General features: G+C 38.2%; 1 protein-coding gene and 1 non-coding gene across 2 annotated transcripts; both read right to left on the bottom strand.

Moving 5' to 3' along the window:
* Positions 1 to 283: 283 nt before the first annotated feature.
* LOC141624636 (small nucleolar RNA R71) lies at positions 284 to 390 on the bottom strand. The gene has a single exon (XR_012534442.1). It is a non-coding gene; the product is annotated as a small nucleolar RNA R71 (small nucleolar RNA).
* A 21433-nt stretch (positions 391 to 21823) lies between these two features.
* Positions 21824 to 23212, bottom strand: LOC141618770 (uncharacterized). Its single transcript, XM_074435850.1, has 3 exons — positions 22564 to 23212; positions 22342 to 22448; positions 21824 to 22249 (listed from the first exon to the last, which is right to left on the bottom strand). Exons 1-3 carry the CDS (start codon positions 23210 to 23212, stop codon positions 21824 to 21826), a joined length of 1182 nt encoding a protein of 393 aa, XP_074291951.1.
* Between the last annotated feature and the right edge of the window lie 377 nt (positions 23213 to 23589).

The following is a 23589-nucleotide window of genomic DNA, read 5'->3' as shown; positions in this document are numbered from 1 at the left end:
GCCAAATCCGCATTTATCCAATTAGTCGAAAGAAGCCAATTTGGGGGGGATGCCTAGTGAAGACCCTCACTCTCACATGGAGACTTTTTGCGACTATTGTGATGCGATTTCTCAAACCGGTGTAACTCAAGACCAAATTCGATGGGTCTTATTTCTTTTTTCTCTAATTGGCACCGCAAAACAATGGTTGAAAGGCCTTGATAAGGCTACTCTCGAAATTGATTCTTGGAAGAAATTGGCTCTAGCTTTCTACAAAAAGTTCTATCCACCGGAAAATACTAACATGCTAAGAGCTCAAATTACGGGCTTTAAGCAAAGAGATGAAGAATCTTTGTATGAAGCTTGTGAGCGATTCAAAGGAATTTGTCGTTCATGTCCTCACCATGGACTTAGCGAGTGGTTCTTGGTACAACAATTTTGGAACGGTCTTTATGAAGACTCAAGAAACATTCTCAACATGGGATCAAATGGAATGTTCACCGAAGTTAACGACAATCAATCTTGGAACAAGATTGAAGAAATAGCGGTCCATAACTCACAATATAGTAGACCTCGCAAGGCTACTAGAGGAGGAAAGCATGAAGTGGACTCTATTACTTAATTGGGTGCTCAACTTAGTGCTCACATTGATACCATCAATTTGAAGTTCGAAAAAGCTATGGCTAGGCTTGAAGAAGCCTCAAAATCACCAAAAGCATCATGTTAATGCCATGACGGCATCTTCATCAATCCCAAGTTGGATATGTGAGAATTTTGGAACTTTGGGACATGACCAAAGTGAATGTAGGGGAACAAATGAACAAGTGAATGCTTTTCAAGCATACAAGAGTGGTACCCCTTATTCAAACTATTACAATGAAAACACCAAATTCCACCCAAATCTCTCATACAAAAGCCAAAATGTTCAAAACCCTCATCCAACATACACCCCACCTCCCATGAGAAACCAAAATCAAAGACCCTTTTACAACCAAAACCAAGGTTACCAAAATCAAACTCCATACAATCAACAAAATGACCAAGGTTTTGATGTTCAAAAAGCGGTCCTCCAAATGCAAAAAAAAATCAACTAGAGTTTTTCACTCAAATGCAAAAGGATAGTCAAGCAAAGGAAATCACCGTCAAAAACATCCTAGCCCACACCAAAATGTTGGAAACCCAATTAACTCAACTAGCATCTTCAAGGTCACAAAGACAAAAGGGGTAATTACCACCTCAAAGTAATCCTCCAAGACATGAAACGGTTAGTGCCATTCACTTGAAAAGTGGTACAAGGTATGACGCACCGGAGAAGCAAGTTCAGGATAAAGTTGTGGAAGCTAGTGACAAAGAAGAAATTGTGCAAAACTCCAAGGGTGGAGAACCATCAAAAGAAGAAGTTTCAAAGAAAAATGAAGACAAAGCCAAGGAGAAGGAGCCCATTGTGATTATACTTCCTTTTCCGAGTCGTGAAGCCAAGTCCAAATTTGATGACCAACTTGGAAAATTTATGGAAATGGTGAAGAATTTGGAAGTCTCAATTCCTTTCACGGAATTAATCAATCACGTGCCAGCCTATGCAAAATATATGAAAGACATCCTCACGAAAAAGAAGTCGATCCAGAAGCTTGAGACTATCGCCTTCACTAAGGTGAGTAGTGCAATACTTCAAGGGAGTTCACCTCCAAGACTTAAAGATCCGGGAAGCTTCTCAATACCGTGTACCATTGGCGACACCACAATCAACAAAGCCTTATGTGATCTAGGGGCTAGTGTGAGTGTTATGCCGTACTCGGTGAGTAAAAGGTTAGGGATGGGAGTGCTTAAATGCACCAATATCACACTCCAAAAGGCCGATAGATCGACGAAGACACCATTAGGGATATGGGAAGATGTTCCCGTAAGAGTTGGGAAATTTTTCATCCCGGTGGACTTTGTCATTGTTGACATGGAAGAAGACTCCAATATTCCAATCATTCTAGGTAGACCATTCTTGCACACCGCGGGTGCGGTAATAGATGTGAAGCATGGAGAGCTCACTCTAGAAGTGGGAGATGAGAGCATAACTTTCAATCTTGACAAGACCATGAGAGCTCCCCGTTTGCATGAGCCATGTTTTATGGTTGATCATTATAGCCGGAAGGATGATAGGAAAAATTCGGAATTCCAATGGAAGAAGAAAGTTGATGATGCTCCATTCAAAGAGCAAGAGAATTGTAACAAAGAGAGCTTGAAAAGCTCACCAATGTCAAGCAATGAAGAAGATGGCCTCATTGGCCAAGACAAGAAAGTGGGAGAGTTGTCTCTATCAACTTAAGAGATCTTTAGTGATCAAGTAGATGAAGTTTTTGGTCTTTGGGACGATGAGTTTGAAGGGATTTTCAATCCCTACATTGGTAATGCTATCGATAAAGACCAACATGAAGAACAACAAGAGCAAAGATCTATTGAAGATCTTTATCATGACAACGAACAAGCTTTTGGCTACTTCTTCAAGGTGTTGAGCAACATCAACAACACCTTGGACATGCCCCCATGACATCTCACTAAGGATGAGAGTTTGGTGGAGTCCTCTCCAAACCACCATTTGTAAATATTTCTAACTCCCTAACTTGCATTTTAATTCTTACATTGCATTTTTGTCATTTTTTGATTTTTATGCTTTGATCAAGATATTTATCATTTTTTGAGAGAAGTGAGGGAGGGAGTAATGATTTTATTGATGTGTAGTGCTTTAACTTAGTGTGGGGATAACAATTGCCTAGGCTATTTATGCCTTAGTAGTGCCCATACAATGAAGAACACGGGATTTGAAGAATGAAAATGACACGGGATATGCAAGTGCACGGATGGAACTGAATCCGGGTAGACTAGGAGGAATCCGAGCGTCCTTAAGGGGAATCCGCTCGTCTTAAGGGAATCCGAGCGTCCTAGCAGAGAAGACGCTCATCTGAAAGAATCCGCTCGTCTTTGCAAGAAGACGCTCGTCTTTTTGCCAGTGCAGAATAACAAAAGTTCCTGTAACATAATCCGCTCGTCTTTAAAGGAATCCGCTCGTCCTAAATTGCAGAAATCCGCCCGTCTTCACTGAAAGACGCTCGTCTTTAGGCGAGATATCTTGAACCCAGATTAAGCCCAATCCGAGCGTCCCGAAGGGAATCCGCTCGTCTTCCCCCTACAGTTTGAAAATTTCGGGTGTTTTTAAATACCCTTCCCACATTCATTCATTCATTAATTCATTCATACATTCAAAACACTACCCATAAACCCCAAAACCCTAAAACCCTCACCCTCTCCATCAAAAAAACAAGATTTCCTGAACCAAATTCAACAAAATCAAATCCAAACTTCCTTACAACAACAATTAATCACGCCTTTTCCAACAATAATCAATCCAAGCACCAAAATCTTCAACCTTTGGGTCGATTTTTGAAATACAAAGGCAAATCCTTTCATCTTAAAATCGATTTGGGTATACATGGAAATTGAAGATTTTTAATCTTTTCTTAGTATAATAATCAATGGCAAGAACAAAAGGTTCAACAAAGGCACTCAAGGCAAAGGCACTCTCAAAAAGGCAACAAAGCCTTTAAGCAAAGAAAGCTTCAATGGCTATGGTGGTTGCTAGTGCAAACTTGGAAGTTCAACAACAACAAAATCCTCCCTTGGAAGCAACAACAACAACAACAACACCGGAAATTGCTCAATTATCAAACTATCCGGAGGTAATTTTCATTTCTAACTCCCATAGGGATACATTTGCCAAGTATGCTAAGAAATCCATTCTACCCACCAAATTCATATGTGAAGATGGCTTGAACAAATTGGGTGTCCTTGAACAAACAAAAGCCTTCTTTAAAGTCATGGGGTTGGGAAAATTGTTCACTACAAGAGAATTGACATACCCCTCGCTTACCTTGGAATTCTTGAGTTCATTGAAAGTGACTAAGGTAGAGACTAAAGAATACATCGAGTTTCGCCTTGCCAATGTGAATAGGCGCATCACCTTTGATGTTTTGAGTAAAGCATTAGGTCTTAGTGATACACCTCGTTATCATAAGAAGCCCGAAAAATATGACCCCGCTCTTCTTTGGGAGGCGATTTCCGGGAAGAAAGTTTAGAACTTTCATGCTTGTCGCGCTCTATTAGTCCACCATCCGGGCATTAGAGTGTGGCACAAGGTCATCGAGAACAATATAATTGCAAGAAAAGACACTAATCACTTTACAAAGCTCGATTTTGTTCTACTTGAGTCGGCCTTAAATGTTGAAAGGGAATTCACCAAGCCATACAATGCTCTAAGGCTTTTGGTGGAAAGATGGCTCAATGTTGATTGTGGTAAGGAAGGCACCGCTTTTATCGTAAATGGAGGTCTAGTTACTCTCTTGGCCAAGTACTTTGATCCAAATTTCAACAATGATAACACCTATGTGGCGAAAAAAGGGGGTCATCTCATTGACATGGATGCCATAATTAGAAAGTACAAGTGGGTCAAGCATAATCCTCTTAACACCAACTATGGGTGGCTCACCAATGATGCTAAGTCTTTCACTTTGCCTTCCAAGATATGCCGCTTGAGTGCTCATAGAACAAACTACCTACTTCCACTCTCAAAAGGCACCGAGTACATCATTCGTCAATAAAGGGGCGAAATTGAAGAGCCCTCCTCCTCCATTGTCACACCACCCTATCCATTCAAATATCAAGAGTTCAAACCCAAAGATGTTGAAATGGGCAATGACTACATGACTCTACTTATGCAAGAGATGCATAAACAAGCTTACAATGATCGAGTAGATGCATACTTGGCCCAATATCCACCCCTCCTTCATTTAGCTAGGCAAGGACTACTTGATCCTTCATGTCCTTTGCCTAGTTGGGCGGATAGGGAAGTCTTCTTTCCAAGCAATTCTAGGGGTGAAAGACCGGATGAAGATGGGAATATCGATGATGAGGTTGATGATGATGAGGGTTTTGATGAAGAGGTAGATGATGAAGAAGAAGAGGCTAATGAAGATGATGACGGAAGTGAGCAAGGAAGTGAAGAGGGAAGTGGTGATGAGTTCGCTTCTATGGAGGAAAATGATGACAATGATGATATGGTGGAAGACTAGCAAGCTTTGGAGGCTCCTACCCTCTTGAGGTTTGTCTACTTCTTTCTTTGTTTAATTTATTTTTATCTTGATCATAGTTCGAGAGTCCTAGCAACATATAGGACTAACACCTCGGCCCCATTGAGGTGTTCTTATTTCATTGTTCCCGTTTTGAAAATCCAAAATGACAATTTAGTTTCATGCATTGCATCGTGTGTGCATGAACTACCCCCAACTTTAAGACATTAGAAATAATGTCTATCTTGGTTTGGGGAAGTACATGCATACGCAACAGGAGGTAATCTAAATTACGCTCTCCGTCATAAACAAAAACCCATGCGTCATGTAGTGTAGATTAGTATAGCTTGCATTTAGTATAGAATTCATGCATCATGTTTGCATAATTTCCCATCATTTTGGCCATTGAGGACAATGCCCATCTTAGTGTGGGGAAAGGGAATTCTAACTTAACTTTTATTCAAAAACCCAAAAAATCAAAAAGTTTCGAAAAAATTGAAAAAAAATCGAAAAATTTGAAAGTCCAAAAACAAGTTCATTTCCTTTGTAGTGTAGACTTGTATATATTGTATTTGTTCTATCCTTGTTCACATTGATCGACTACGCCACATCCGAGACATGAGGATATTGAAGACCGCATGGTATGATCTTTCCAATCTCCTTTTTCCTCTTTATGTTAATGACTATGTGGCTTTATTTTGATTGATGCAGTATAACAATGTGAATTTAGGACTTGCATTTAGTTTATATGACATATTAGTTGGTAGAATCATTTGCATTAGGATGTTTATATGTTAGTTGCATTATGGCATGTAGTTGCATATTAGAAAATTTTGTGAAACCGTCTACTTGGGAAGCTTGACAAGTGTATATAGGCCCTAGTAGATGCCTTTTCTTCTTAAGACTTTGCTTGTTAGAATACTCGTAAAACACCCTAGGATGTGTCATGCTAGTATCCTTTGACCCATGGATTAAGGCCTAGTCAAGAGTACCTTGTGGTGTGATAACTCCTTGGCTACCGTTTATTCTAAGGTGACCCTTGAAACCATGCATGCATCCATCATCCATGTTCTACCACATTTTTGTCATCAAAGGGCATGGGCATAAAAAGAAATTTATTTGAGTTCAAAGAAATGAAATGAAAAGTGAAAGAAAGTTTGCAAAATGCATCAAATGAAAAGAGGAGCAAAAATAGACTCCTAAAGCTTCAAATATAAGGCACCCTCACTACATATAGGGTGACTTTGAAAATGTTCAAAAGAAATGCAAAGAAAAGTGTTCTCAAATGTTATTTGCCACAAGAAATTGGGGTAAAGAACAAAAACAAAAGCAAAATCCCAAAATGAAACTCAAATATCTATTGATCCCTTTATCCATCGTATCCATTTTTGTGCATGGTAGAGAGGGGACGACCCTTCTTCTTGTCTAGGCAAGAGGGGGAATTCCGCGCTCCTCAAGTGTTTCTAACACCATAGGGAGTCTACTCTTGACAAAAGCATTTAACGATTGAGGACAAAGGTACCCTAGCTTGACAAAATTTGGAGGTGATTTATTGGTATCCTTCTAGGCTTAGTAGTTTGAAGAAATTGCATCTATGAAGGAGTGTGTACCCTTGAATTGCTTCCCTTGTAGATAATTTCCGCCACTTAGATGACGAAAGTGGCTATTCTTTTGTAGATGCATCCATCACTTGATTTTGTGTGCTTTAATGTTTGGATGTGTCGCCATTATTGCAAGACCCACCTTGCCTTGCAAGAAGGCATCCTACCTCATGGTTGTCTTGTTGTGAGTTGAAGGGGCGGAGTGAGACCCGCTAATTGTATCACATCGGCTATGCTATTAGGTTAGTTTAAATAACGGTCCTAGTCTTTGTCACCTCTTTACTCGGGACGAGCAAATGTTCGGTTTGGGGATATTTGATGTGACCATAATTAGAGCATATTTAGTCCTCGAATTAGCCTTGTTCCCATGCTTTTTAGTGCTTATTTGGGTCATTTATTGTCTTTAGTCCTTTATTTTGCATATTCTTTGAGGTTTTGTTTCCTTGGTAGGAAAGGAGTGCAAACCTTGTATTTTCATGGCAAAATGAAGCTAAATTGATTGAATTCAATGACCAAGCATCAAAGAGAAGACAAGATTAGAAGGCCTTTGTGTTAGAAATATATATCTCATTACTTAACATATTCATATATGTTCTAATTAATTTAGTCATAAAATTAATTACAAATCTTATGCATGCAAACTAAAATAGATAAGTGAAGAAATCGTTTTCTCACCATATGATTTTCGGATTATAAGAGCACCAACAAGATCTCCTTCTTGTTAGTTCTTGAGCATTCCAAATAATGGATGAACAAAGATTTAAGTATAGAATCTCTCCCAAAAGTGAATACCCAAGGAAACCTCTCAATAACAAATATTATTATGATCTAGTAATAATAAAAGTCTAACTTAAAAATGACACAAATATTAATTTGTCTCTCTACTATTTCGGTGGAGAGAAGGAATTATTTGGAGTTTATTGCTCTAGAATTTACACAAATTGTAGAGAGCATGCATTTTTCTTACACTAGAAAAATTATGATAAGAGTGAATGAATAATTGTAGAGGAAACACTTTCTATTTTTCATGGTGAAACCGGTTGGAAGGAGTATATGTGCCCAATGCATGGGCAAGATTTTCTACCCAAGAAAATGATAGGCATGCAAGGCTAGTAGTTAGCTTTTATGATTGTGTTTTCCACTTAAAACAATTTACACAATTTTTCCATTAACTCCCTTCAATATTTCGGTACATGTCTATAAAATGGGAGGTCCATTTTATTTTGTCATTTGTCAATTTTGTCACATGTAACATGTTACATGACATGTCACAATGAATGTATTTTTAACATATTAAAAAATCAACATACTCATAAAATATGTCATTTACAAAATCGACTAGTAATTCGTAATTACTTGTACCAAAATGGTTTGTCAATTATAAATCACAACATCTTGTATTTATAATAAATCATTCATTCAATCTCAATTCAATATCAATTGTTTCGTAAACAATAATTTTATCCAAGTAGTAAAACAATTCGATTACTTAGACCGTATCTAATTTAATCGAATTACAATAAGACACGTTAACTTTACTCACAAAATCATCCGTCAATTTTAAGCAATTTAATTAACCCGTATCGGCATACGATTAATTAAATAATCAATTAAGAGTATTTCCCTATAGGTATGACCTAAGGGGATCAACTGATCACCACCGTTGCACGACAGTAATGTCAAACTCTAGTCAGCCAATCATTACCGAAATGTGTGGACCAGTTGACTGTAAAAATTACTTCCCAATTGTATTCTTAAAATGAGACTTAAATATCTGATCATCATGATCGACAGTTGTGATCGCATTATTGTCGGAGGACACATATTCCAACAATCTCCCACTTGTCCTCGACAAGTGTGCGTCACCAATTCTCTTGTCCTATTACTATCTCCCACTCAATGCAAGGTGTCTTTCAGGTCGTACTTGCAAGTGATCATATCGAGAGTGGTTTCCTCGATCTGGAGAATAACTGATTGACCGGATTTATACACCATGGATACCATCCGAGCGTGGCCACGCATTTCCAGTTCATTACTCCTCGAGTGGCCCTGAGATATTGTTACAACCCTGACAAGGGGTGGACAATTCCTATCGCACTTATTCCCTTCGACTAGCCACAGCCATCATAACCCAAAATATGCCCATTTGACCCCATTTACGAAGGTCGTAGTAACACAAATCAAAGTTAATCTGAAACTGTGCCATCTTAGGCGAATAGTCTTTAGTCAAAAGAATCGACTTATTAGAATACTATAGTAACTCTCGCCACGACCAGGCTATATAAATTTGCCAGAACTCTATAAGCGGTCATAAGGTCCGACAAAGTGTTCCTAACAGTCTGCCTATGTGATCGACTAGTCATCACACATGACTCCATGGAACTTGAACTTGTCATCAATCGCATCACACTCTAGTCACTTCGAGACGTCACCTCATACAAGTGACTATGGGCGAATACCATGTTAATCCGGGTTCACTTTAACGGGGTTCAATGTTGTCTCTATAACCCGTTTGGATGTAACATAGTATAAAAGGAGTTTTCATATTTTAAAAACTCGAACGACAAATGTGATTATCACATATGAATAGTCAATACCTGATTACTATTTCATATTCTATAATCCAGTTTGATCTTGAATGTAGTTGTTCATCTCAATTCAATTGAAATGACATGACTCATCATGTTAAGCCTATGAGAAGGCTTTGGTTAGTAGGTTTTATCAACTTCTTGTACCTTACTCAACCTTACTACATACTCGTTTTCCTTTGTAATGTATACATTTGCATTACAAAACTTACTAAGTACGTGTCGAGAACCAATCAAGACATAGGCCCTCTAGCCTTAGACTAGCTCCCACTGTTTTCACAGTGTGCGGGACTCATCCTTCTTGCACATCTCATGATTGCAAGTGTACTCAATTTCCGTTGTAAATATTTCTCATTGTTCTTTATTGCCTAGAACGATTCTAGAAAATCTATTTCTTAAATAACATAGCCACAATGGTATCTTAACCATCCTAATGTGTTTCGATTATGGCTTTGTCGGAAGCCATGCGCAATCTCAATTGTGAATTGTCATTTGTGTAACACTCTTACACAAAATTGCATCAAAAACACTTTGCTTTACACCCTTAATGCTTCCTCAAGCACTTAAGAATAATCTATATGGCTACTTGGTAAATATTACTTAAATTCGATTTTGAAACAATTCATCATACTCAAAGTATATGAAGTGTTGTACATCCTTACTCATTTAATTGATCCAGCAGCGGAAGCAAATGGAATCAATCAAATACGTTCAATTCGATTGAACTAATCATGAATCTTGTCAACATAAGACTTCTTCTTTGACGCTAAAGTCATGTAGATTTATCTCCATAAATCGGGATATTAAAGATGTATTATAATACTCCAAAAGTCTTAAATCATACCCAATGATCAATATATCATCCACATATAAGACTAATTAAAATTTCCGTAACTCTCACTAAACTCCATGTATAAACACAACTTCTCGACTTATCGAGAAAAGTTTTATAACATGATCAAAACATTGATTCCAACTCATTGATGTTCTACTTAAGACTCTCTCTTAAGTTTCACATTATCTTAGGATTGCAAGAATCTACAAAACTCAAGACATGTATTGAATACATTCCTTCTAATTGAAGAAGTGAGTTTTTGATTCACTCGCTATATGTATATCATCATAATGAAACACAATCCCTAACAAGATCCAAGTAGACTTAAGCATTTCAACTAGTGCAAAACCCTTCGCAACCAATCAAGCTTTGATATATTATAATTCACTTGGAATTTATTTCGGATTTTCATGGCTCTAAGCCTTGTATTGAGTTGTGACTTAAACACTCTCATGTAAGTCATATGTTCATTACTTTCCATAAGTAATCAACTTGAATCAAACAATTTCTTTGTAAGTTTTAAGCTCTTTACTTCCCTAAAAGTAACATGAATTCATCATCTTCAACAAGTGATGACTTTAACCTCCTAGGTTTTGAAGAAACAACGTCTTACACAAAACGTCTCATGTAGCCAAGAAAGACCAGTTTCTCGCGACATAACATTCACATAACATTCTTTGTGGCTCTTGAATAATTTCTCCCACTCTGTCTTCTAGAAATAAACTTGTATTTTTGAAAGACAGCTTCACGAGCCACAAACCCGTTGTACTCGTGATTATAATAAGGAAAAATGAGCATTTGTTTCTTTTGAAAACTTACAAACATGGTACCCTACCATTTCATATCTCATATGATTCGTTTTAGATTTAGTGGAAAAATAATTTAGACAAAATGATAAAATCCCCAAAAGGATCAAGTAACTCAAAGTAACTTGATTGAAGTCCAAACCATATCGAATAGCGTTTGAATTCTTTATCCAACCACACATTATCCCATAATGTGTGTTAAGAGAGATTAATTTGTGATACTATATCACATTTCATTTGGCTTACATCAAGGTCTTCACTTGATAATCCCATCACGAATAAATCGTGATTCCTTGAACTCTTTGAACTTCTTCAAAGATTTCTCTATGTACCTTATTAAGTGAACACATTAGAGTCAACTTACATCGTTGGTAAAATAAAATGATCAACCTATTATGGATTAATGATTTACAACCTCGATCTCCTTTTTAACCAAAAGGCACGAGATATCTTGCTTTGAATACAAGATACGCATATACCATAAGATCTAATGGTTTCAAGAGTACTTGATAACTCTTTGCGTTCATCATTCCAGAATTTAAGGTTCAATGTTGGGTTACCAATTTGAGTCTTGCATCATCTACATGATATATCATTCTAGTTTGGTTTAGAATATAATCACCTTGATAATGGGCTAGCCATACATCAAATCATGGTGTATAGGGTCAAAAAAGTGGAACCTCTTTTGTATCTTAACAAAATTATATTCTTATTTAGAGTTTATTCACTTAATAGTCATAATTAAGGTACAAATATAAACTCAAAACTAGATTGATTACACAATGACTCTATCTCTCAACATCGTTGTTGCTAGTCGTCATATGTACAATGATGAAAACCACCACCGGTTTCTAATATTGACGAAGTAGTACTAGCAAAATTTATGTTAATCAAATAAACATTTAAAGAAGAAGGTCCCATTAGATGTCCCACAACTAACTTCTTGATTGTTCAATAATTTGGGGTAGTTTCCTTTCTAGTGTCCAACAATTAAGACAATGGAACCTTTATTGGTCGGGATTGATAGGTTTAGTATCGTTATTCTCAATAACTTTACTTTTAACATTAACTTGTATCAATTCCATTCTAATTTTACTTCTTTGAACCTCATCTCTTTCTTAACGGTTTAAGAGAATGCTCCCACTCATTTCAATGAATCTTTGCTTAGAGAAGCAAAATTGAATTTCATGAAGACTACTCTTCATTCGTTTGTTTAGTCTTAAAACTTTCATTGAAGTGGTTGCGGTATTTTGGTCAATTACGATTTCTAACAAATCTAATTACCAAAACAATTTATCATTTCAAAATACTTAACTCAATTAAGCATGTGAGAAACAATCCATTGTAAGTAGATGTGTTTAGTCAGGAATCAAAAACCTGTTTGATAATGAATAAATTTTTAATCTATACTCTTTACAAGAGATCCTTAGCAATGGTTCATTTGAGGTTTTAGAAGCAAATTCATATTTGCCTTTAGTTACGATGTTTTAATGGAGATTTGAATCAAAAAACGAAATGATATCGTATATGAATTGTGGTAAAGAAATAGAACAATATGATAACGGAATAGTGGAAAACTTAACATTTATCGTTTTAATAATACTTGTAAATATAATAACAAGCAAAGCATTTACATAGTGACCTCTACCCAACTATGATAAATGATTCCAAGACCCAAATTCATATTAACTTGGTGGTCGGACTAAATCTTTTCGGTAACTTGTCGTTAGGAGCACCTAGACCAAAACACAATTTATAACTTCACAAACAACTCTACAATTAGTAAAGAGGCAAGTAAAGGTCGGATCCCAAGGGACGGGAATTGAGATGAGATTTCTATTGAAACTAGTGGTGTCTTAGGGGTGTCACAATTTTGGTTGATGTAGAAGGTCACTAAACTAAATAGCAATGAAAGTAAATAAGCAAGATGAATTGAAAGGGTTGTAAACAATTGATAAAAAGCACTAGGGTATCATGGGGTCATAGGGGAATGATGGGAATTGATCATATAAACATGTTCTCAAATTATAAGCAAGCAATTATTGTTGTGATGGATTGAGTTGGGTTATATCATACAACCCTAGGAAAGTTTGGGTCCCGGAGCCGAATCAATTAGATTGTACAACACCTACAAGTCGACTTAGTCTTCCCTACTCAACAACATGCATGGTCTAATGAGACTCGAGTTGGTTTATGTCTTACAAGTCTCATTGAAAAGATAGGTGATGGGTAAAAAATGCAAGGATTCATAGGCTCGCATTTCATCAAACATAACATGTGCATGAGTTGAGATCAAAACAAGCAAGCAAATAAACCATGAAAGCATATTAATTTAAGCATGAATCATTCCTCATGTTGGTTTCCCTTAATTACCCATTAACCCTAGCTAGGTCACTACTCACTCATTATCATGCTGATCATGCTAGCAAGGTTGTCAATCATACCAACAAAATGAAACATGATAAACAAATGAAAGTAATTAACAATAATTAAAAAGAGATTAAGAGAATTATACCTATTAATGATTCCAATAATAAAGTAAAGAATAAAAGAAGTACTTGATGCTTGATTGAGAGGTTGTCAATCTCCCAATAATAACCCAAATAATATTCAATTACCCAAAATAAAGGATGAACAAAAGAGAGATTAAGGAAATAAAACTTGTATTAAAACTTGATTAATTGTTTATTACAAAACTAAAGAGAGATTTGATTGATTTTAACTACTCTAAGAATTGATAAGAAGAACATGCTCTTCTAATTAGACTATTGGGGTATTTATAGTGGAAATTAGGTGGATGCATTAGGGTTAACTAAGGGCTAAACTAGTAATTACACTTTTGAGATTTGAGCAGGGAGACGCCGGTATTTTTCGAAGGAAGGGCTTCTTTCTTTGAAGCTTAAAGAAACGGATTTGTGCTGGACTGGAATCCGTGCGTCTTAGGCACGGGACGGCCGAATTCAGAGGTCTCTGCCTGGGCGTCTTTGGGGGAAGACGCACGTCTTCTGGTAGCTGCTGCCCGGGCATCTTTGAAGGAAGATGCACGGATTGTCGTGCTGGGGACGGGCGGATTCAGGACAATCCGCACGGATTGCTCCTCAGTCTTGTTTCTTCTTCTTTTCTTCCCTTTTCTTCATAAAATCCTTGGGGATTTCCTTGGGGATGCAAGGATATTTCCTCAACATTTCTCTTCTACTATAATATGTACAAAGGCCTTCTAATATTGTCTCCCCTTGATGCTTGGTCATTGAATTCAATCAATTTAGTCTCATTTTACCATGAAAATGCAAGGTTTGCACTCCTTTCCTACCAATGACACAAAACCTCAAAGAATATGCAAAAGAAAGAACTAAAGACAATAAATGACCCAAATATACACTAAAAAGCAGGGGAACAAGGCTAATTCGGGGACTAAATATGCGCTAATTATGGTCACATCAAATATCCCCAAACCGAACCTTTGCTCGTCCCGAGAAAAGAGGTGGAAAAGACTAGGACCATTATTTAAACTAACCTAATAACATAGCCGATATGAGACAATTAGTGGGTCTCACTCTGCCCCTTCAACTCACAACAAGACAACCATGAGGTAGGATGCCTTCTTGCAAGGCAAGGTGGGTCTTGCCAAAATGGCGACACATCCAAATATTAAGCACACAAAATCAAATAATGGATGCATCTACAAAAGGAATAGCCACTTCCTCATAAAGTGGCGGAGGCAACTAAAAGAGAACAAATTTAAGAGCATATAATCCGTCACAAATACTAGTTCAACAAATTACTAAGGCTAAGAGGATGGCACTAAATCACCTCCAAATGGTGTTAAACTAGACTACTTTCGTCCTCAATTTCCAAATGCTTTCATCAAGAGCGATCGGATGGTATGGAATGATGATCCCTATGATGCTAGTAGCATATGACATGACAAGTCTCGATTTCTCTACAAAAGTAAAGGTCATGGATCGTCCCAAGCTCGACAAAGTGGCTTGACAAAAAGGCTTTTTGGGAATGAAATGCTCAAATCGTTATAAACAAAGGGTGGATATGACTAGTATTCAAAAATTGACCTCATTCAACTTTCACATTTCAAAAATTAGAGATGGGGTTTGTCCCTTCCGTGCTAATGTCCTCTGCTTTCGCCAATCGCTTATTAGGCAACCGGTTAACCTCTAGACAATAGCTTTTCGGGGTGATAGTCACTCTGTCTTTGGGCGGTTGAATTCACAACCGTGTGGGGGGCCCAATTCAATGGATCCCTCTCCAAAGCACATCGAAGTGGTACGCCTCCATCAAAACAACTAAAATTCTCAACATTTCAACATTTCATAACATTTGAGGTTTCCTTGGCAATAAATTACTTCCACATACAAAATCTTTGAAATGAGCACTTCAAACTTATTGGTAGAAAGTATTTTTGGGTTGCCTTACCACAAGGTCAATCAAGGTCACCTAAACAAGTTAACCAAGTCCACATCGCATCACGGGGTTGGAATAGGTGACTCACATGCAAACCCTTGAGTAGGCTTTGGGTCATGGGTCAAAAGACACTAGTATGACACAATCTAGGGTGTTTTACAACCATTCTAGTAGGCAAAGTCTTAAGTTGAAAAAGTAGTTGTAATGGCTTAGTTGCTCTTGTCAAAGTTCTCAATTAGGCACTTTTCAAAATATTTCATCTAAATGCAACTATATGCCATGATGCAACTAATATGTGCATCCTAATGCAAGTGATTCTACCAACTAATATGACATATAAACTAAATGCAAGTCCTAAGTTCACATTGTTATACCGCATCAATCAAAATAAAGCCACATAGTCATTAACATAAAGAGGAAAAAGGAGATTGGAAAGATCATACCATGCGGTCTTCATGATCCTCATGCCTCGGATGTGGCGTAGTCAATCAATGTGAACAAGGATAGAACAAACACAATATATACAACAATATATACACGACTACACTACAAAACGAAATGAACTTGTTTTTGGTTTTTCAAATTTTCAAATTTTTATGGTTTTTCGAAATTTTTCAATTTTTTTGGATTTTTGAATAAAAGTTAAGTTAGAATTCCCCATCCCCACACTAATATGGGCATTGTCCTCAATGGCCAAAATGATGGGAAATTATGCAAACATGATGCATGAATTCTATACTAAATGCAAGCTACACTAATCTACACTACATGATGCATGGTTTTTGTTTATGATGGAGAGGATAATTTAGATTACCTCCCGTTGTGTATGCATGTACTTCCCCAAACCGATTTAGACATTATTGCTAATGTCCTAAGGTTGGGTGTAGTTCATGCACACACTATGCAATGCATGAAACTAATTTTGTCATTTTGGATTTTGAAAAGGTGGGAACAATAAAATGAGAACACCTCAATGGGGCCGAGGTGTTAGTCCTCTATGGTGCTAGGACTACTCCAACAATGATCAAGATTAATAAAATACAAGTTAACAAAACACAAACTTCTTTTCATGAAACTTGAAAATTAAAGAGAGGAGATGAGGAAACTTCACTTAAACTTAGGTGGGTGCCTCTCGCCCGCTCCACCTAGCTATGAAGTAATCCTCTAGAGATCGGCATCATCTCCTTCTAGATCGCTATCCCATATCTCCTTTGATGCATCACTCATACTTGGGTCCATGAACTCGTCCTCTTCACTTTTGAAGTGGTACGCACTTCTTCTCAGAAGCCGGTGGAAGACTAATCTTTGCACATCATTGACAAATTCCACATTTGAGAAGTCATCAAGCCTTGTAAGATCTACAATCTCTTCATGCTCCCTTCTTAATGTGTTGACATGAGAGGTAGAAGAACTTCCCCTCATCCTTGGTCTCCTCCTATTCCTAAAAGAGGATCTCCTTGGTGCCATTCCTTGATTATTGAGCTGGATTCTTTTGATTTGTGAAGGAATAAAGATGCTCCTTGTTGATTGAGTGTTGCCTTTGGAAACCCTAGAAAATTGGGGCTTTTTGATTTTTAGGGGTTAAAGAGTGATTTGGATATGCTTGTGAGTCATAAGGAGATGGGTTTTATAATGCAAGTGGAAGGAAGGGTGATGTGTCAGTAAATGTGTGGTGGGGTGTAATTTAATTAAGAAAAGACGGGTCAAATCACTGTGGGAAGACGGGCGGATTCGAGCAGAAGACGCTCGGATTCAGGCTTCTCGGGACGGGCGGATTCTAGGTAAGACGCCCGGATTCTGTCACAACTAACTTTCCAAAAATATGATGCCACAAAGACGGGCGTCCCGAGTCTAAGCCGCACGGATTCTTTTTTATCGGGACGGGCGTCTTCTGCTGAAGACGGGCGGATTCCTTTCTAGGGATTTTTCTTGAAATGCACAGGTAGAAAGACGGGCGTCTTTCTGCAAAGCCGGCCGGATTCTTCAGGACGAGCGTCTTCCCTTCTGAGACGCTCGGATTCTCCTTTAGTCCCAAAATCTTCAAATTCTCAGCTTAGCAGGACGGACGGATTCTTCCCAGGACGCCCGATTCCAAAGAAGACGGCCGGATTCCGGGGAACACGCACGGGTTCAAGCTGTGAGTTCTTCCTTTGACTTCCTTTCCCCTTATAGACGTTTCCCCACACTTGAAAATTGGTTCCTTCCTTCATTAAAAAGTCGTTAGTGACCCTCCCTCACTTACTCTCATGAAAAGAGCTTATGTTTATTATTATTAAAGAAATGCAATAAAATTATAAATACAAGTTAGAGGGTTAGTATATTTACAAGTGGTGGTTTAGGGAGGACTCCACCAAACTCTCCCTTTGTTGGTTCTTTCAAGGATGGGAAGGCCCGAGGTAGGTGACCTCGACTTCTCCAATAAATGCTAGTATGGCTTCAATCTTTGACTATTGACTTTGAACTTTCTTCCATCTTCCGCCTTGAGTTCAAAATCTCCATATTTTCCAACTTCGGTTATCACATAGGGATCCATCCATTTAGAGTTCAACTTTCCCGGAAAAAGTCGGTAGCGGGAATTGAATAGAAGGACTTTGTCCCCTTTGTGCAAGGCCTTTATCTAATTCTCTTGTCATGGAGTAATTTCGTTCTTTCTTTGTAAATCATTGCATTCTCATAGGATTGTAGTCGGAATTCCTCCAACTCTTGAATTTGAATCATCTTCTTTTGACCACTCAATTTGAGATCAAGATTAAGTGCTCGGATTGCCCAAAAATCTTTGTACTCCAATTCGATTGGCAAATGACATGCTTTTCCATAGACAAGCTTGTAAGGGGAGGCTCCTATGGGAGTCTTATAGGCCGTCCTATAATCCCAAAGAGCATCATCAAGCTTTGTGCTCCAATCTTTCCGAGTCTTGTTCACAACTTTCTCAAGGATTTGTTTGATCTCTCTATTTAAAACTTCAACTTGACCGCTTGTTTGAGGATGATATCCCAAGCCGGTTCTATGTTGGACACCGTATTTGGTTAAAACAGATGCAAGTTTCTTCTCATGGAAATATGTTCCTCCATCACTTATGATTGCTCTAGGAACTCCAAATCTTGGGAAGATTATCTTCTTGAAGTGCTTGGTGACCGTTTTTGCATCATCATTTGGAGTGGCAATTGCCTCCACCCATTTTGAGACTTAGTCTACGGCCACAAGGATGTACTTATTCCCATTGGATGTCACAAAGGGACCTTGGTAGTCGATCCCCCAAACATCGAAGATCTCCACCTCTAGAATGCCTCTTTGTGGCATTTCATTCCTCCAAGAGATATTCCCCGTTCTTTGACAAGCATCGCAATGAATGATAAATTCTCTTGTGTCTTGAAACATTGTAGGCTAATAGAAGCCCGATTGAAGAATTTTTGCAACGGTCCTCCTTGCTCCATGGTGCCCACCGTAGGGTGATGAGTGACACCCTTCCAAGATTCCTTGGACTTCCCATTGAGGGATGCATCTCCGGTAGAGCCCATCGCTACACTCCTTGTAGAGATTTGGGTCATCCCAAAATTACCTCTTCACTTCGAATAGGAATCTCTTCCTTTGGTTGTGATTCAAATTTGGAGGGAGTACTCTTCCAACAATATAATTAGCATAATCGGCAAACCATGGGGTGATGTGCCTTTCGAGTTGTGTTTGAATGGCCATCAAAATATCGTCGGGAAATGAGTCATTGATCAGGGTTTCTCCATTTTCATCATGAAACCGGATCCTTGCCAAATGATCCCCCACTACATTCTCGGCTCCTTTGTTGTCTCTTATTTCCAAGTCAAATTCTTGAAGAAGCAAAATCCATCTCAACAATCTAGGTTTTGCCTCCTTCTTTATCAAGAGGTGTCGGAGAGCACGGTGATCCGAAAATACAATCACTTTGGATCCAAGCAAGTAGGAACAGAATTTGTCCAAAGCATAGATAATGGCAAGAAGCTCCTTCTCGGTGGTAACATAGTTCACTTGGGAGGGGTCAAGAGTCTTGCTTATATAATAGATGGCGTGAAGAGCTCTTCCTACCCGTTGGCCAAGAACCGCTCCAACGGCGTAGTTGCTAGCATCATACATAATCTCTAATGGTAGTTCCCAATTTGGAGGTTGGATGATCGGTGCCGAGATTAGTGCTTCCTTAATTCTATTAAAGGCTTCAACACACTCATCAGTGAATTAGAATTCAGCATCTTTAAGCAAAAGTTCAGTGAGGGGTTTTGCTATTTTTGAAAAATCCTTTATGAAACGGCGATAAAAACCCGCGTGACCGAGAAAACTTCTCACCCCTCTAACATTCACGGGGGGTGGGAGTTTTTCTATCACCTCAACTTTAGCTTTATCGACGTAGATGCCCTTTTCCGAAATCAAATGACCCAAAACAATTCCTTCATTGACCATGAAGTGACACTTTTCCCAATTTAAAACAAGACTAACATCTTCACATTTTTGCAATACAAGAGAAATATTATGCAAACATGAGTCAAAGTCCTTTCCATAAACACTAAAATCATCCATAAAGACTTCCATTATGGTCTCTAAGTAATCGGAGAAGACACTCATCATGCATCTTTGGAAAGTGGCGGGGGCATTACATAAACCAAAAAGCATCCTCCTATATGCAAAAGTACCATAGGGGCATGTGAAGGTGGTCTTATGTTGGTCATCCGGGTGTATAGGGATTTGGAAGAATCCCGAATACCCGGTAACAAAAGAATTTGTTGGAGGCTAATCTCTCAAGCATTTGGTCAATGAATGGTAGGGGGAAATGGTCCTTTCTTGTTGCGGAGTTTAATTTTCGATAGTCAATACACATACGCCAACCGGTGATCATTCTTGTGGGTATTTGTTCATTCTTTTCGTTTGTCACTACCGTGGTACCTCCTTTCTTAGGTACCACTTGGATGGGGCTAACCCACAAAGAGTCCGATATGGGATATATGATTCCCGCATCAAGTAATTTCATAACTTCTCCTTTGACAACTTCTTGCATGTGGGGGTTCAATCTTCTTTGAGGTTGAATGGTAGCTCTATGGTCTTCCTCTAGATGGATTCTATGCATGCAAAAGTTGGGACTTATTCCCTTAAGGTCATCTAGACTATAACCTATAGCCTTCTCATGTTGTTTCAACACATCAAGCAATTTTCCCAATTGGTTCTCATCAAGTCTATCATTAACAACCACGGGTTTGGTCTTTGATTCATCAAGGTAAGCATATTACAAATTTGGGGGAAGGGGTTTTAAAGTAGGAGTTTGTACCTCACTTTCCTCCTTTGGAATTTCATTGAGAATTTGCTCCATCTCCATTAGACATTCCATTCTCATAGCATATTCAACTTGTTCTTCATTCTCATCAACCTCATCATATTCAAATTCCATGATGGGCTCCTCTTGCTCTTGAGCTTGTAAAATATCTTCTAAGATGAATTGCTCATCTTCTATGGGTTGACATGCTTCCACAAGGATGTTATGCACCAATACGGATTGTGCATTAGTAAGTTCTTTGTTAGCTAGAGCGGCCTCAAAAAGATCCACCTCCAATTCCCAATACATATTTTTCGCCTCACTTGCTTCCAAGGCTTCCAATGCTTGCATGGGATCTTTGAAGAAAGGTATACTTAAGTGGTCCTTTACAAAACAATCTATAAGGTCCATCTTGCAAAATATCAAACAACTTGAAAACAATTACAACAAACCTTGAGGAGTTTTACTTCCCCTAGGCAAAGAAAGACACAACTAATAACATTATAAGAAAATCTAAATCAAGTTAACACCGTCCCCGGCAACGGCGCCATTTTTGGTCGGACTAAATCTTTTCGGTAACTTGTCGTTAGGAGCACCTAGACCAAAACACAATTTATAACTTCACAAACAACTCTACAATTAGTAAAGAGGCAAGTAAAGGTCGGATCCCAAGGGACGGGAATTGAGATGAGATTTCTATTGAAACTAGTGGTGTCTTAGGGGTGTCACAATTTGGATTGATGTAGAAGGTCACTAAACTAAATACAAATGAAAGTAAATAAGCAAGATGAATTTAAAGGGTTGTAAACAATTGATAAAAAGCACTAGGGTGTCATGGGGTCATAGGGGAATCGTGGGAATTGATCATACAAACATGTTCTCAAATTATAAGCAAGCAATTATTGTTGTGATGGATTGAGTTGGGTTATATCTTACAATCCTAGGAAAGTTTGGGTCCCGGAGCCGAATCGATTAGATTGTACAACACCTACAAGTCGACTTAGTCTTCCATACTCAACAACATGCATGGTCTAATGAGACTCGAGTTGGTTTATGCCTTACAAGTCTCATTGAAAAGATAGGTGATGTGTAAAAAATGCAAGGATTCATAGGCTCGCATTTCTTTTTTTTTAGGTGAAATGTGAAAATTGTATTAATAATTAAGCAAGTTACATTATCTTCACCATACAATCACCATGCATAACCAGACTAGTACACTTAATGAACTAGAATATGACTCTTAAACCAATCATGCTCTCTATGACTACCCATAATTTGTTCAAAACCCCTCGCCCTTAAAGCTGTAAGGTTCTGCAGTTTCTTAAGAATACAATCAGGTCTAGACACTCTATGCTCAACACGACTGACATTCCTACTTTCCCAGATCAGATACACAAGTCCAGCAATTGCAGCCATAAGCACTTGTTTCTTCAACAAAGACCTACATCTCCACTGAATAATCCACTCTATCACATTAGGTTTCCAAGGAGCAGGGAGCCACATCTGAACCATATTGAGACATCTCCTACTTAACCCACACTCAAAAAACAGGTGAGCTTTAGACTCAGCAGCAGTCCCACAAAGAAAGCACAAACCATCAGTCAAAATACCAAACCTGCCCATTCTATCTTTTGTTAACAGCCGCTGATTGATGAACAACCAGTTAACAAAGGTAACTTTAGGGAGAGCCACCCTATTCCATACATAAGAGTACCACTGAACCTTCTAGTGCTGACCCAACAGCCACTGATAACCATCCCTAGCTGTGTAGACAGGCCAGAGACCACCAGCAAAACCAGATAGCATCCTACTCTTAACTTTACACAATTGTCACCAAGACCAGCTGGAGTAACATGGAGCTTAATAATCCCACCAATCTTGATGCTTAATATAAATGTGATTCACCCATTTAACCCACAAAGAGTCTTTCTTCTGAGCCACCCACCAGACATACTTACCAAGCATTGCAAGATTCCAGAGTCCAGCATTAAGGATACCCAGACCACCATATTTTTGAGGTAAACAGCATTGATCCCAAGCAATAAGAGGAAGTTTGGCAAAATTCTCAGAATGCGACCACAGGTAGTTCCTACATATTGCCTCAACTCTAGCCATCACTCCTTTGGGCAATAAAAAAATCCTAGCCCAGTAAGAGTGCATTTGAGAAAGAACATGTCTAACCAACACTAAACGTCCTGCATAACTGAGTTTCTTGGTGCCCCAACCTCTAATTTTCTTAACAATTTTATCCACCAACACATTGCTATCAGCACTAGAAAGTCTTTTATAAGAAATGGGAATGCCTAGATATCTGAAAGGGAAGGACCCTTCCTGAAACCCAGACAGCTGCAGAATCTGATCCTTGTCCATCTGGTTTACCCCATTCATATAGATATCAGATTTACTTCTATTAAAGCAGAGGCCAGAAGCTTCAGAGAAAGAAAGAAACCCCCTCATCAAGACCTTAACAGAAGTAGTGTCCCCTTTACAAAACATAAGCAAGTCATCTGCAAAGCACAGATGACATAGCTTGAGGCTCTTACACTGGGGATGAAAGTGAAAATCATTAGAAGTAGTGACCAAGTCCAGAATAGGCTCGCATTTCATCAAACATAACATGTGGATGAGTTGAGATCAAAACAAGCAAGCAAATAAACCATGAAAGCATATTAATTTAAGCATGAATCATTCCCCTTGTTGGTTTCCCCTAATTACCCATTAACCCTAGCTAGGTCACTACTCACTCTTTATCATGTTGATCATGCTAGAAATTTTGTCAATCATGCCAACAAAATGAAACATGATGAACAAATGAAAGTAATTAACAATAATTAAAAAGAGATTAAGAGAATTATACCTACTAATGATTCCAATAATAAAGCAAACAATAAAAGAATTACTTGATGCTTGATTGAGAGGTTGTCAATCTCCCAATAATAACCCAAATAATCTTCAATTACCCAAAATAAAGGATGAACAAAAGA

The sequence above is a fragment of the Silene latifolia genome, chromosome X, assembly GCF_048544455.1.
Source record: "Silene latifolia isolate original U9 population chromosome X, ASM4854445v1, whole genome shotgun sequence".
Classification (NCBI taxonomy): domain Eukaryota; kingdom Viridiplantae; phylum Streptophyta; class Magnoliopsida; order Caryophyllales; family Caryophyllaceae; genus Silene; species Silene latifolia.
Note: the sequence above shows the minus strand (reverse complement) of the source record. Positions and strands in the feature narration are given on the sequence as shown.